This window comes from Stylophora pistillata, chromosome 10 (genome assembly GCF_964205215.1).
Source record: "Stylophora pistillata chromosome 10, jaStyPist1.2, whole genome shotgun sequence".
NCBI classification, from domain to species: domain Eukaryota; kingdom Metazoa; phylum Cnidaria; class Anthozoa; order Scleractinia; family Pocilloporidae; genus Stylophora; species Stylophora pistillata.
Window position 1 is genome coordinate 29,251,784 of NC_142528.1, and position 16,170 is coordinate 29,267,953.

Below are 16,170 nucleotides of genomic sequence, written 5' to 3' on the forward strand. Positions count from 1 at the left end.
GAAAACAACTATGATGTTTTACATTTTGAACTAGAAAATGCTCGAGGACAAAATGAATACAACAAAAATACAAAGCTACGCCATTTCTATTCAACGAATAGAACAGTTATGGATATACTTTTTAGTTCAGTAACTCTCTTTTTATTTACTATCATTAAAAAAGATTCATGGTAAGTTTTACGAAAGAGAACTCGTTAAATGAATACACGCAAATAATTTTTCTTATACAATTTTGCTCTTGAAAGAAGAACTGAAACGCTTTAAAACGCACACCTAATAAATTTATGCAATCCTCGGTGTGTCCTAACAGTTAGCGTGGTCAGCCGTCGTTGAATTTAAATGATGTAGCAGCAATCTAAAACTTGACTTGGGTTCTAGAACCCTTTTTGCATCATATTTTGTATGCAAAATTAAAATTTCAACTCAACTGCCCTTCTCCTCTTCTGCTATTCTTCAAGCCGCCAGTGAGAGCTATATATGGTCTCAAAAACCGGTTACTTCTAAGGGTTTAATACAATTTCATTTGGTAACTTTTCAAATACACAGTCAAGGAGTATCCTCTACACCAAAGCAAAATCATTTACTACTTTGCTTATGAACTGTTTTCACGCTAGTCCCAGACCTGGGAGGCGCCCTGGCTACGAGCCAAAAACCGTGACGTCAGAAGCGTAGACTACAATCGAGTCCCAGCCTTCCAAATCCCCACAAACGACCGACGTAAACAGGACGCTGCAACGCTGATCGCAGAGAGACTGAAACAGCATGAACCAGATAACAGGCCTGTGGGACAGGGTGCTCTTGCTGGGCTCCCTGTTCCTAGAAAGCAAGCGCCTAAAGGTGAGCGACTGAAATTTCTTCTGAGAATTTGTTATAACATCAAGACAATATACCACAGTCAGTTGATTTATATATCTCTCCGATACACCCTCCATTGATAACGACAAATTAATTTTCTTTTCCAGGACCTCACAAATGCAGCAAGCCTTGTAATTTGTCGCTGCATCTTGAACCATGCGAAATAATAAAACACAATCCAAGAGCCGTCCCTCTGTTATTGAGATGGAAAAGGTGAAAGTCCTTACAATGATTTTTTTTTCTTGTACTCCGGGGACCGAATCACGTTCTCTACCTCCTTGCACCGTTTTCTAGCCACTCGGTTGCGGACCGCTAACCGTTGTAGTATTGCTTAAGAGATTAGCCCTATACACCCTTGCATCAGTAGTATGCGAATTATTTGTACTGTTCTCCATACGTTTCCTTTAGTACTTACAAGAAGAATTTGTGTAATAATCAAGAGCTTCTTCAGTTATAAACATCTTTTCCTTTATTCTCTTGACCTTATTGTTTGATTCATGAGTTATGCCACTGGGAGAAATTGCATGCTTAACTCTTATGGGGTTCAAAGGTTAAGAAGTGCAAGTTAACTGAAACACCTTCCGTTATCACCACTGTAGTTTTATCAGCGAATGTGTCTCTTAATATTACTCTTATTTTCTACTTTACAGAGAAATAGCCCAGCGTCACCCGGGAAACAAGAGAACTGTTTACTACCGCACTCCGTGTAACAAGCGACTGGTAAGGGAACTTTACTTACACCCCTTTTTTTTTTACCGTAGAAAATAGTAAGACACCGCATAACTGGTCCACATTAAGCAAAACTGGCCGCAAAAGATTGGATATTTCTGTATCCTCTTGGGAATTTCTATAGTGGAAGCCGCAATGGTCTAATGATTAGCACGCTGGAGGGTCGAGAGGTCTGGATTGAAGACCTTTGTGAAGGAGTTGTTTTGTTGGGCAAAACACTTTACTCTCACAGTGCCTCGTTCCAACTAGGAGTATCAGTCGGTACCAGCGAATTGTCAGGAAAGCCTGATGAGGTGCCAGGTGGAGTGCTACCATCCATAGTGCAGACTTAACGAGGTGGGATATTCGATCTCTCCTCTTCTCTTTGTGGTATGATTACTTACCGACTTACTTTTTCCCTCCCAGAGATCAATGGCGGAGGTGGCAAATTACCGTAAGTTCATTAAAAAGCGCTGTCGTATAGTTTACTTTTAAGAGACGTTTTTCCTTTGTTATTTAAGGATGTCCGAAGAGTGGACAAGCTACTAATTTAGTATTCATTCAACATTCAGTGACGATTACAGAAGCCACCAACGTATCGATTGACCAGCTTACTTTTGATCCAGACATATCTTGTCAAGACACTGTATTTCGTGATGTGGTGAGTTGTGTGTTCTGTAGTTTTTTGTATATATTGTCTACGCAGCTTACGTTTTGAGTTTCTATGGCAAAGAGTAGATTTTTGTGGTTTTTCTTTATTTTTTAACGCCTGATTGATGAGCAGAGAGAGTTCTTGTAAATGTTAAGGTGATAAAAGGCGCAGTTTTTTTCTCAAAATCTATAATTGATATAATGGAAAGTGATAATGATATAATGCTGAGGTTGCATGTATCCAACTTTACCTGTTGGTTCTTTTTAAGCCGAGGTCCCACACCTTCCCCTAATCCAAAATTAGCCCTTAACTTCCTCCCGGTTAGCTCAATGGATAGAGCGTTGGACTGTTCTGCGGGAGGTCGAGGTTTCGGCTGGACCAACACTCAGGGTCTTAAAATAATTGAGAAGAATATGCTACCTTTCTATAACATCAAGAAATGGTTAGATATTCTAGTCTTCTCGGATAGGGACGAATAAATGGAGGTCCCGTCTCCTGCAGGGTTAGGGATAGGAGACGTTAATTTCCCACGCACGAGATCACGGTGTGATGGATGTCCTACCCTGGGATGGGATGGATGGGTAACAGGACCCCCGTTGATACCAGTGTTTAATACACTGAAAGGGGCTATCCTGTATAAATATAGATGTCTACTCTACTCTACTTGTTATCTGGTGACTGTTGTTTGGTTAGGGGAGGAGTGAGTGCACAGTTGCCCAGATACTGACATTAATCCGATTTTTAGCGAAAGAGCCCAACTCTCTAGGTTGGCGAAAGTCCGAGCGGAAGTTTTGATATTCTTTTTGTTCTATTTCTTTAGGAACCAATTTGCCCTGATATATCATGTGGTGCAGAGGCTGTCCCAATCTCGGTAGGCATTTGTGAATTGTGAATCGTGAATTGTTACCTCTTATTAATTATTATCCATAATATAATTAACATGAATGGGTGCTTGTCAGGTTGTCAATGAAGTAGACACGTGTTATCCTCCTCCCATCGACTATGTACCTAAGCGGCTTCTCGCAGAAGGAGTGAATATGGTCCTCGACCCAGGCTTTTTGGCTTGTTGTGACTGCACGGACAACTGCCAGGTAAGTTTTTCTTCCTTTGTAATAGAAATCAGTTTTCCTCTCGATTCGCTAGTAAAGTGCGTGTGATAGCTTTGGACACTGAATTGAAACTTTCCCCATATCTCGTAATGCATTCTAGGATAAGACCAAGTGTTCATGCGCACAGCTCACCGTCCAGGCTTCTGCTGCTGTAGGAGGAAAGGAGGATCCAACAATTGGCTATGACTTCCGTAGGCTCAAGGACTGTATACAAACAGGGTGAGTCAGTGAGGAGGGGGGGGGGAGAAGGAGGGAGTGAGAGGGGGAGTGACAAAAAGAGTGAGGAAGGTAAAGAGAGAGGGAGGAGGAAGGCAGTAAGGGAGGGAGTGAGAAAGGAAGGGAGGAAGAGAAGGAAGAGAAGATGGTGGGAGAGAAGGTACAGAGGGAGGAAGAGAAGGAAGACAAGATGGTGGGAGAGGGAGTAAGGGAAGAAGGTACAGAGGGAGGAAGAGAAGGAAGAGAAGATGGTGGGAGAGAAGGTACAGAGGGAGGAAGAGAAGGAAGACAAGATGGTGGGAGAGAGGGAGTAAGGGAAGAAGGTACAGGGGGAGGAAGAGAAGGAAGAAAAGATGGTGAGAGGGAATAAGGGAGGAAGAGAAGGAAGAAAAGATGGTGAGAGAGATGGAATAAGGGAGATAGGTACGGAGGGAGGAAGAGAAGGAAGAAAAGGTGGTGAGAGAGAGGGAATAATGGAGGAAGGTACCGAGGGAGGAAGAGAAGGAAGAAAAGATGGTGAGAGAGAGGGAATAAGGGAGGAAGGTACAGAGGGAGGAAGAGAAGGAAGAAAAGATGGTGAGAGAGAGGGAATAAGGGAGGAAGGTACAGAGGGAGAAAGAGAAGGAAGAAAAGATGGTGGGAGAGAGGGAATAAGGGAGGAAGGTACAGAAGGAGGAAGAGAAGGAAGAAAAGATGGTGAGAGAGAGGGAATAAGGGAGGAAGGTACAGAGGGAGGAAGAGAAGGAAGAAAAGATGGTGGGAGAGAGAGAGTAAGGGAGGAAGGTACAGAGGGAGTAGTGTCTTAATCAGTGTTATTGTTGTTATAGTTACACACGCACCCAGGTTTTCAGGTCTGTCGTCAAGGCAAAGTTGCTTGTAAACTATAGTTCGCTTACTTTGTAATAGCAAAAAATTACAATTTGTTTTAATTACATGTTGTACAAACAGGCTATCTTTTATCTTTTATCTCCTAGGATCTATGAGTGTAATCAGAACTGTGCTTGTGCAAGTCAATGTTTCAATCGAGTGGTACAGAATGGGATACAGCTGCGACTACAAGTATTTAAAACAGAAAACAGGTACGTCTATGTTGTTTTGTGAAGTAAGACTTTATCGACCATCTGATGGAACTCTGGACACGATCAAACCCTCTTTTCAAATCAATACTTAAGTACTATGAAATGGATAACTGCGTTCAAACGCCCGTATCAAATTGATACCCAGTGATGCTGTAGTTCTTGTTTATATTTTCTTGCGTGTTATGTTTTCAGGGGATGGGGACTCAGAACTTTGGATGACATACCCTTGGGTACTTTTGTCTGCACATATGCTGGACAGATCCTTAACGAAGACATGGCTAATAAGGTTTGACTAAGAGACATTTCTCAATCTTGTTAAAAGGGTTGTTTTTATTTATCATGTAAAAAAAAAAAAACAGTGATGATGCAATGATGATGTAGCCACTTCCGCCGGAAGTGAAACGTCGCGATCTACATAGGAATGGATCCTGACGTTTTAACTGCGACCAACCAGTCTTCTGGCTTTCAGCCTCTACCAGCTGACGAGGCCAGCTGGTAGAGGCGTAAACCCTTAAGGAGTCGACATCATCTCCTGTAGAAGATTTGCAATATGCCGTCGAAGAAAAGTCGCCATCCACTTCGGAATAACTACATTGTGAAACAAAATTTTTTGTCAATTTGTTCTTGGCAATTATACATTATCATTTGTTTTCTAGAGATATTAATTTTAAAAAAATTAGTCTTTCAGACTTACAGCCCGCGTGTTTTGCCCTAAGATTTGCATCACTTTGGTCTTTGTTCTTTTTCGCAGGAGGGAAGAGATTTTGGAGATGAGTATCTTGCCGAGTTAGATCACATTGGTGAGTAGGCTTGTATTTCAGTTGAAATTGAGATCAGTATTGAGAATTTGGCTCATTTATCTATTTATTTTGAGTGTCGTAGCCTTTAAAGGAAGCAAGCCAGAAATTGTGCATCGTCGCGTTCGTCGGTTTAAATTTCATTCAAGATTTGTATTTGCCTCTTTATGTTTTTCTTTCGTAGCAAACTAAAATCAAGGTAATTTCAATATATCAACAAAGTTGAAATGGTAAATTGGCCACCGTTACGATTATAAAAGATGACGTTTCGAGCGTTAGCCCTTCGTCGGAGCGAATAGAGGAATTGTGGGTTGTGTGTGCTTTTAAAGGCAGAAAATGGAGCTACGTGATTGGTGGGAACATGGCAACGACAAAAACAAGAATAAATTAATGGAATGAAAAGCGTTCGTTGATACCTGTGGGATTTAGACTGCCGGTTTGAAAGATGAGCTTTTGTACAAGAGTTTTACTAGACATTTTAATTTAACTAATAATTCTAAGCAACATATGGCAATCTGCGGTCTTTCCTTACACTTAGGTAGCACGGAAAGCCGTAAAACTCTTGTACAAAAGCTCATCTTTCAAACCGGCAGTCTAAATTCCCCAGGTATCAACGAACGCTTTTCATTCCACTAATTTATTTGTGTTTTTCTCGTTGCCATGTTCCCACCAATCACGTAGCTCCATTTTCTGCCTTTAAAAGCACACACAACCCACAATTCCTCTATTCGCTCCGACGAAGGGCTAACGCTCGAGATTTACCATTTCAACTTTGTTGATATATTGAAATTATTTCGTTACCCCCACCGACGCAGCCCCAAACAGTTTCTTTAGAAACTGTCAGCCTAAAATCAAGGTTGTTGGTTAATACATAGACAGCTGCTCATATCTTTTTCTTTTGTCTTTTATTAAACCTTATTAGTTTCGTAAACAAGTTTAAAGATGAGAAAAATTTTCACTCAAAAAACAAAAATGTCGAGGAAGACTGATTGTACACAAAGTTTAGTGGTAATTCCTTTACATTTGCTATTTCCAATCTTCTCGTTTCATTTTCTCTCTTCCATTATCTTTTTGGATCATCCTTTAGTGAATTGTCATTTAAGCTTTCATTTAATAAAAGGATTTGGCAAGTTTCGCCCTTCATATATTACAAGAAACAATTGAGAAGAATCCTTCATGGTATTTCTTACACAATCAAGGCACGAAATCGTTGAAAAGCCAAAAACCATGTTTCTCTTTGCACTCATCTAAAAGAGGTAGTTGAGAAAGCGAAGGAAGGCTACGAGTCCAACGTATCAGACCTGGAAGAGGATGACAGTGTAATTTATCAGACTCTTTGTGCAGACAGCAGTTCTTCAGGGACAGCTTCAGCAAATACTGGTGAAAGGTAACTATGCAATGGAGCAATTGTCAATTGAGCGTCGATCTTAATCTGGGATTGCTTTGGTTTTTACTTAACTTTCTTTCGTGATTGGTTCAGAAAACTCGCGCTATCCTTTCAACCAGTCAGATGCAAAACTTCAAATGATTAGGTAACCTTTGTTCTGATTGGTCGCTTTTGGTTTTTAGACGCTCAGTTGGAAACTGCCCTTGTTTAAGCCAAAGTTTTTTACGCCCAGCGATCGGTGTGAAACCTCCAGTTAACCAATAAGATGGAAGGCCAAATCAATTCGACTCGGTCCAACCCGTTGGCCCACCCCGCCTTCTCGACGCGGTGGTCACGTGTGTGTACTGGACGTCCGGATTAGTTCGTCTTGATGTAAACGTCCGATGTTTTGGTCTGGTCAATACACTTACCACCAAAACATCTTCTTTAGCGGACTGAAATATAAAAATTGATTATCATTCTGTTCACTTTGTTGAACCGCCTCCCGGTTAGCTCAATGGATAGAGCACTGGACTGTTGTGCGGTAGGTCTAGGGTTCAAGCCCCGGCCGGACCAACACTCAAGGTCTTAAAATAATTGAGAAGAATTTGCTAACTTTCTATAACATCAAGAAATGGTTAGATATTCTAGTCTACTCGGATAGGGACGAATAAATGGAGGTCCCGTCTCCCTCAGGGTTAGGGGTAGGAGACATTAATTTCCTAAGCACGAGATTATTGTGTGCTGGATGTCCTCCCCTGGGGTGGGATGGGTGGGTACAAAGGGGATGGGTGTCAATTGGGACGAAAGTTCTGTTCCTTTCTCCTGCCATTCCTGTGGCGAATGAATTAAATTCTAAATTCTAAAAATTCTATTTACCTATTTGTGTGTTTTGTTAATGACAGTTCGTTATCCGGAGATGAATCCTCTGAGGTGGATTCTGTGTTGAGTGAAGAAAGTTACAGCTCCGGACGAAACTTGAGAGTTGGTGACGGTGAAAACATTCCACATAAATCATCCAGAAGAAAAAAGAGAAAGGCATGAAGTGGACAAAGTTTTTGTCCCTTATAATTAAAGAAAATCAGAATTAAAGAAAGTTTTTTTTCGAAAGATGTTCAGTGCACGTGTCTATACATCGTTCATCTGAACCGTGCACGTAGAATTCCGCGATGAAAGCATTAGCCCATGATAATTTTAATGCCAGAGAAGTGTATTCCAGCCAGCAAGAAGAATTCGTTTCCCATTAAATTAAGAGAGCCCTGTTTTAAGTCAGTACATATGAGTATCACTTCGATAAAATGTTTCAACCAGTTCTATTGCACAAGCACATGCTGGGTTTAACGAATATAAGCTTTTTTTCATTTATTTTTCACAGAGATCAGAAAGGAAGGGTGAAAAGAGGAAACGGTAAGAACAATTCTTGTAGTTTCTCGGTTTACTGTTTGATTGGTTTGCTTTTTGGTAGGAGAATTTGTTTGTTTTTGTTTTGTTTTGTTTTTTTTTGTACGAGATCTGTCCAATAGAAATTTACAGTGTTATTCACTAAGCCGCATGTTTGATATGAAACGCCTTATGTCCTTCCCAACCCCCCCTACCCCTCCCGACGAAAATTCAGTTTTCTCCCCGATCTTCTTCGGCCTCGAAAATACAAACGATTCAATAGTACTAAGTAGTTTTCATACAACTACATAGTGACGCCGTACCTATCGCCAGTAGTTATTGTGACCGATGCCCTTCATAATTCTCTTTATCATTCTCGATTTTATGAAATTTTTATTTTGAAACGCTGCTATTTTATAGTAATGAGTTTGTTTTTTGGCTCAGAAATTTTCGTAACAGTTACTTATTACATTAAACGTGATCATTTCACATCTATTTCAGCATTCTTCAAGGAGAAGAGTCGTTAATGGTCGAAGGAGACTCAAAAGCGGTCGGCTTGTCGAACCTTGCTGACGAAAACTGGTGAGTTTAACTCCTTCTTGTATGTAGCTTTTGCATTTCTGGCTAAATGTTGTACGGGTGTTTTAAATTTTCTTTATTTAACTTTCATTTTCTAAAGAACAACTCCGTTCACTTTTGTAGAGGTGTTTTTTTTTTTTCCATCTCAGTTATGTGATGTGGCCTTTCCTAGCTGTTTCCGCTCAGGGTGCTGAACAAACTTTATCTTGCGAGCACGAGCACGAGCACTCAAATGCACGATACGCCCTTACTGTACTAACCCTGAGACCTACAGTTGTTTACTTTGAATAACAATCTGTAATTAAAAATTACGATTTTGTTTGTAGGTGTTATATAGCCTTACAGCGTAACCAGAAGGACGCTGCGGCTTATCTAAAAAAGGTGATAACAATTGAAAAGAATGGTAATACTGGTGTGCAGGTTGGCGCGGACAGCCTCCCAGAGGTGAAAGAAGACGAAGTTAACGTCGAGCGAGATGAGAAAGAGAAAGAAGGTAACAAGCAGATGAAAGGTGAGGAAAGGGTTTACCGGAAGTGATAGTCTTATAGAAGTTTGGGAATTTAGCGAGGGTCGGGGTGGAAATGACACAACAGCCTCTAGTGCATCTCAAGTCTTTGAGAACTGGCTCATTGTTACCTGTGAACTTCGTTAATGTTCGAATTAGACCCCAGCTTCAGATGAGCACTTCCTTCGTATCCGCTATTCCCCACCCCACCCTCAAGGCTTAAAATATCAAATGAGCGCTCATCCCACAACGACTACGAACTTCAGAATCACCAAGTGATTCGAAGACTTTGTACAGGTTTTCTGCCAAAGTTGGGAAGGGGAAATGTCCATGTTAGTGCATGTTAAGTTGGTTAGTTCCTTGTGGAGTCGAAGGATGGTGACAGAAATTACAAAGGGACAGAAAGGGACTTGGTGACAAGAAAGACGGCGGGAATACAGTGTAGACTCTTTCTTCGTGTTATTCTTACAGATGACGAAAAGAATGTCGGTCAAAGTAGCGACTTTGACTTTGATGACGTAGATGAGTCGTTTTGCCAGAAGTTGAGGAATAACACTTTAGAGAATAGTCCATTAAATAGCGAGTTAAATATCCCAGGTCCTACGAAAGAAGAAAATATCACGCAGCAGCACGGACAAGAAAAAAATCTGGATATTATTGACTTGACAAGCGATAATGAACTTGATAATGAAGAATTTTCGCAGCTTAGAGAGAGTGACTTTCCCTTGAATCCTTCTCGAGAACAAACTCTTCAACCACAGATCAAACGTGAAGTAGCTACGCTTGAACCAGAAAAACTAGACAAGCAGGAAAAACTGGACAGTCCTGTAAAACCCGTTGAAGATACGAATTCGGATTCTGCACCGTCGCTCATCTCTGCTGAAGATCTCTCCAAACTTGCTGCCAAAAATGCTACTGTCGCTGATGAACCCCCAATATTAACTAAAATGAATCCTGCAATTCGTCGGGTTCCGAATCAGTTAGACGACATGATATTGCGCTTGAAAAAACGCGTCCTGAAGGCACAGCCGTCCCAGTCTGACTCCGGAGTAAGTAGCGCAGACAGACCAACCGTCGTGGACTTTGAACGGTCGGGCTTAGAAGTCCTCGATAAACGTTTGGCAGTGAAATCTTCCCTTCTCGAAACTGCTGTAGGAATTGGGGCAGAACCCTTATCTGAACCTTCTTCTCCAGAAACAGAAAACATGGAATCCTTTCCTCCTTCACCGTCAAGTTTACGGTCAGATTTATCCAAATCCGAATCGCTAGATCGGAAGTCGGAGATTTCTACCGGAAGTTCAAGGAGAAGCACTGGGGCATCTAAGCAACCAGCGAAAAAGCTAAAGAGTAAGTGTAACGCGCAAATTTTTTCATTGGAAGAGGTGATTGTTAACTCGCATGGGGATGCTAAGGCCAATATCCGAGTTATAATGACGCAGTACAATTGCGTGTGTGCTGATGTTAGCAGTGCCTCCACCCAGTGCTTCCACTCAGTACCTACCCTCCTAAGGGTCGAATGAGACGAACTGCAAGCGAAACACGGCGGGAATATAACTTTTTTTTTTTTTTAATTTAATTTATTTTATTCACGACCTTACCAATTACAAATACAGTCACTTACATAACTTACAGTACAATACGACTACTCACATTATTTACAGTTTAACAACGGTTTACACTACTTACAAAACAGTTCAAAGCTTATACCACTTGCTATAGACTAGCATCCCATGCAGGGGCTGTAGCGACCGTCTTAGTCGCTTCATGATGCTGATACCTGGTCTTCCATTTTGTGATTAATTTTGTTATCTCTGTTATTTTCTAGCAAACAATCCAAAGATCCATTCTCAACAGAGACCCACTACGAACACTCCTCCTTCGCTAAAGGCTTCGCCTAACACACCCTCGCCATCACGCCCCTCGCTGTCTCGTCAGTCCTCTGTTAGCAGCAAGAGACTGAGCACTAGAGTGATGTTTGGAGAAGAACATTGCTACGTCATAGACGCTAAGGGTTATGGGAACTGCGGTCGATATTTAAATGTATGTATTATCGCGAGCCTATCGTGGGGTTGTCCATTGTAAAATATGACAAGTTTCAGAGGGATAGATATTGCAGTTAAAGAGCCAATACTATTTCTGATAGTTTCCTGGATAAAAGTCAATAACGCATATATCTTTGTTGATTAATGAAGCAAACAATTTTTCCTTTGTAATTTGATGTGCCAAGGAAAAACCTGGCAGTTAAAATCCGGCTTTACCAGATGCAGTTCGTTGGCATAACGTAGCTGATCGTCAGACTTGTTTACTAATTCTTGGTTTGATTTTGTTTCAACAGCATAGTTGTTCACCAAACCTGTTTGTCCAGAACGTGTTCGTAGACACTCACGATCTTCGTTTCCCATGGGTGGCATTTTTCACTCAGCAGTAAGTAACCGTGAATTTCAACTGTGTTTATAACATAACCAAAGTAAAGCGCGCGCTCTGATTGGTCAATTTAGCGTCCCCCATTTGCCCATGGGTGTACGCTGCTGACGTGAGCAAATGCAAAGACTATTTTTCCGCGCGCGCTTGTTTTTTTCTGGTCACGTAAGATTTGTTAAACAAAAGGGAACTCTTTAGCTACAATGTGTTAATGTTATGTTATAAAACAAATGGTAAACGCCACAGCGTACACTATCGAGTTATGGATGCACTTGGGAGGTTTGCTAAGCACTCAAGAAGCTAGAGTCGCTCTCGGCTATCGCCTCGAGCGACTCTTACGCTTCTTTCGTGCTTAGCAACCTCCCGCGTGCATCCATAACTCAATAGTGTACGCTGTGGTGTTTACCATTTGTTAATTAAGGCAGAGTGGGAATCGCAGTGGACCATTAGTTAGCGCGCTGATGACCTGTCCCAGGCGCTCAGCTAATTGACCCTTTGACCCCCAAAAGTGACCAGCATCTAATTTCTCCTGAATATCACCCCTGACTCACACATTTAGGTCAGGAGAATAAAGGAAATGATCACCAACTAAAGAAGCTCTTGATTGTCAAACAAATTCTCCTTGTCAGCACCTTAGGAAATGTATAGAGAACAGTATGGAGAATATACCTTCTGATGTTAAGGTGTTCAGGGTTAAACGGAGCGACAGTAAAAGAGTGAGGACTGGGTTATACCGCCGATCTGAAAAACGGATTGAGAAACCAGATTTGAACTCCGGCTAGTGATGTTGCGTAAGACACCGCATCATCCACCTTTGCTGCGTTAGCTGTGCTATAGGAACTTCATTTCCTGTAACCGCAAGCAGTGTTGCACAATAATGATCTTATTTCTTTTTTCATCGCCTTACAGGAACGTTGCAGCCGGAACTGAACTGACCTGGGACTACGCTTACGAAGTTGACAGTGTCAAAGGCAAAGTTTTACACTGCTATTGTGGGTCAGCGGAATGCCGTGGGAGACTTCTGTAAGCTCGCTCTTTCTTGCTCAGCGGTGAACTGATTTTGACTTCCGTTCATGGTGGATTATCCGGCAGAGATGGCTGATCGTAATGCACTGCTCTCTGGAAAAACATATTTGTGCGTTCTTGAGCCTGGAAAATAACGCGTGGCCCATTGGTTAGTCCCCTGAAATTTGGCTGAGGTTCCTTTTAAAACAACGACAGCCTCGACGTCGTGCACTAGACCCAGTTCTCCTTGCTCGTTTCTAAGCTTTATCATCAAACGTTGACTATTCGGGGTTTTCAGATACTAGTATGCCACCATCTACGTGTCTTTTTACTCATGAATGTTTTTGTAGTTACCTGGTTCCACTTTGACAGCATGATTTGAATTTTCATGGTTCGAAATTGTGGAGCCTTCGATCAGGGGGCCCTGTATGGCGGCTCATTCACCGTGGTTTTTGGAAAGAAACGCGGGCGATGACTTTTTTGGATATCTTTGTACAATTTTCATCGCATTTTTTAACAGAGACTTCGCATCATGTTGTCATAGCGCATTTACCGTAACCGTGACCGCCCTGGCGGTGAAAAACCAATCAGAGGGCAGAACTGAAGTGAGACGACTGAGTCCACTATTTTCATTTTCAACCAATCAATTGTCGAGTTCACTGCGAGAAAATCCTCGTTTATTTATAGGTGATTTTTACTCGGCAACGGAGTCAGTTGAATGTCTAGTTCAAACCGTTGATGTTTCAGAACTTACGTTGGCTCTCGGAAGGTAAGAGTTTGAATTGAAAGAATTGTGCTGCATTTAGCTTTTACTGAGTCGTCGGCAGGTTTAGGATTTTAAAGAAAAGAAACGTTGAAACTTTTAAGAAAGCAAAGTGAATGCTGGGATTGACTCGTTACGTATCGAGGAGAGCTCCTTCAAATGTTTTTTTAGCCATGTGGCCAAGGGTTTCGGGACATGCTCTTCAAAGTGTTTTTCGATGTTCCTCCTTCATTAGACTTTCCGTCTGGTTACTTTTCCAAACAATCCTCCTTGATGCTCTGTCGTGCGAAAGTTTCCTTGTTGGGTGGGTGTTCTGCAAAAATTTGCGTACAGCTTACATAGCGAGAGTCAGTTGAAACAATATTCATGAATTGTTTTTGTTAGTTTTGCATGTGTGAAGTACCACTTTGGATGTGTATAGTATCGCTTTTTTGGATTTGATAAAGACTTTTTTGCTGGACATTTCTTGATTGTTGTATCAGCAATTTATATGGATGTGATTAGTGTTTCTCCTTAGGTTCCTAACTTCTCCCAGTCCAAACTCCACAGAATGTCCAAATTCCCATTGAGAAAAGTCCTGTAGAAACCACAAAACAACCACACTAGATTTTTCTCATGGCGTAAGCACTTCTTCCATAAATCCGGGTCTTTTATTTTTAAACTGTCAATCAGTTCGCGCGAGTAACATAACTTTCGGTTCGCTTTTTCAAAAGTTCTTTTAGAAAAAGAAGGAACAGAAAATGATCCTTAACATTTTGTGCTAGCTAGTGTATAAGGAAATATTCTGAACATATTTTTGGATTAAATTATAGACACGAAAGTGTTGAATTTATATACCAGTAAATATTTCTTTTGATTGTAATCTGTTGCACTCTTTTTCTTATCTGAAGTAACGGCAAACTGTGTCCTCCACACTCTAAAGACTGGGCACGAAATCTGCATTCCCACCCCCTTCTCTCCCCTAACCGTACCCCCGGGGTAAGAGGACTCTTCTCTTAGCTACTCGAAAAGATCTGGGTTCGAGGAAGGAAACTAAATGATTTGAAGGAGGTCGCTCTCGGACCATCCTCGAAGACCCAGGGGCTGTGGGTCGATTTCAAGTTAGGGCATGAAGAGCCCCTGGGGACATTGTCTTACAAGACTAGTTCCAAACGGTCGCAGTCGTTCTGCCATCTGATTGGTGCCAGAAAATCTTTGTGTTTTTCTGCCCAATCAGAGTGAAGTGTGCTTTCGTGTGCACGGACATATACTAATAGCTCAGTTGCTCGCTATGTTTGTTTAGGCCGTGCGACGGAGATTTGCTTGAGGTGAAAAGTTTCAGTCTTAGCACACAATGTAAGAGAAATCGATCAGATTGTCCGCGAAAATCTTACCGGAAATTATACTGAATACTTTCGCAGGTATCATTAGAGAACGTGTTTTTAATTAGCTAACCGGAAACACAGCTAAGCTTTCTCTAAGCGCTTGCTGGAGGTCGTCCACGAACTTAAGCCGTATTGTGAACGACTTTACTATAAAGCGAAGATTAGATTTTGGCGCGCATAGAAAGCAGAAAGCTACGTAGGCGAAAGAGCCAGTTGCTCGACATACCTGCGTGGCCCGTGCGACGAAATAACTTCACGGGATTGGCAAAGTTTCAGTCACAGCAAATTATGGAAAAAATCTAGAAAAGATTTAAGCTTAAATCTCGTTTAACGTTTAAGGCGACATTTCAATGACTGCAACCATCGTGTTGTATACAAACCTCGCAAACTTTAAAGCACGTTCTCTAGTGATACCTGCGAAAGTATTCAGTATAATTTCCGGTAAGATTTTCGCGGACAATCTGATCGATTTCTCTTACATTGTGTGCTGAAACGTTTCACCTCAAGCAAATCTCCGTCGCACGGCCCAAACAAACATAGCGAGCAACTGAGCTATTAGTATTTGTCCGTGTTACAACACACGAAAGGACTCCAACGCACACTTCACTCTGCTTGGGCAGAAAAACACAAAGATTTTCTGGCACCAATCAGATGGCAGAACGACTGCGACCGTTTGGAACTAGTCTTGTAAGACAATGTCCCCAGGGGCTCTTCATGCCCTAACTTGAAATCGACCCACAGCCCCTGGGTCTCCGAGGATGCTCTCGGACGAGAAAGTAACACCATTGAGGTAACAAATATCTGATCCGAAGCGATTTTAAGAAAAAGCCAATTGGGAAATTTGCCAACGTTAAGAGTAAATTGACAGCTATCAGTGTGACCACAAATTATTATTTTCGAAACTCAATTTATGAAAAGTCAAGCCTCTTTCATTTTTTTTTACCTTTGAGGTCAGCCTCTAGAATGCTTTTCTTCAAAATATTTTTGCTGTGTTGTAATTTCCTTTGCAATTTAGACTTGATTGAGATTGTTAATTTGTGTAGCGCTTTCCCCCAAAATCACCACGGTAGATTTTTGTGTCTTAGATTTGTTGTGAAGTGGTTTTTTTTTTCTCTGTTCCTGTCTGAGGTATAAATAAAGTCAAAGCAGTGACACCCTGCTATTTTCAACTTGTTGATCATTTCTTGTAGTTTATATGTTTCATCGATCATTTTGAATCCAAGACATAAACAAAGCTCTGTTTGTTTCGAATTCTTCATATTACGTAAGCATTGGATGAATTCCCAAACATGCAAATGTACTTTCATTTTTTCACTTGATACAGCGCCAAGCCAAAATGAGATTTAGCAATCTATCGAAGTAAGAAGTGTT

General features: G+C 41.3%; 1 protein-coding gene across 4 annotated transcripts in view; it reads left to right on the top strand.

The window, feature by feature from the left end:
• LOC111332656 (histone-lysine N-methyltransferase SETDB1-like) overlaps nt 1-14,297 on the top strand; it is a 33,236-nt gene extending 18,939 nt beyond the window's left edge. For 3 of the 4 annotated variants that reach the window (XM_088735002.1, XM_088735003.1, XM_088735004.1), the window contains 20 exons: nt 615-837; nt 963-1,068; nt 1,506-1,575; nt 1,990-2,017; nt 2,136-2,224; nt 3,036-3,086; nt 3,175-3,306; nt 3,425-3,543; nt 4,515-4,619; nt 4,812-4,905; nt 5,371-5,419; nt 6,671-6,803; nt 7,688-7,820; nt 8,158-8,189; nt 8,664-8,744; nt 9,068-9,252; nt 9,718-10,593; nt 11,072-11,286; nt 11,582-11,670; nt 12,577-14,297. In XM_088735002.1, the coding sequence (XP_088591128.1) occupies nt 615-837; nt 963-1,068; nt 1,506-1,575; nt 1,990-2,017; nt 2,136-2,224; nt 3,036-3,086; nt 3,175-3,306; nt 3,425-3,543; nt 4,515-4,619; nt 4,812-4,905; nt 5,371-5,419; nt 6,671-6,803; nt 7,688-7,820; nt 8,158-8,189; nt 8,664-8,744; nt 9,068-9,252; nt 9,718-10,593; nt 11,072-11,286; nt 11,582-11,670; nt 12,577-12,694 (2,928 nt within the window). In that variant the 3' untranslated portion in view covers nt 12,695-14,297. The remainder of the gene's footprint in view (nt 1-614; nt 838-962; nt 1,069-1,505; nt 1,576-1,989; nt 2,018-2,135; nt 2,225-3,035; nt 3,087-3,174; nt 3,307-3,424; nt 3,544-4,514; nt 4,620-4,811; nt 4,906-5,370; nt 5,420-6,670; nt 6,804-7,687; nt 7,821-8,157; nt 8,190-8,663; nt 8,745-9,067; nt 9,253-9,717; nt 10,594-11,071; nt 11,287-11,581; nt 11,671-12,576) is intronic. The other variant, XM_088735006.1, reaches the window with a different exon arrangement.
• The last annotated feature ends 1,873 nt before the right edge of the window (nt 14,298-16,170 follow it).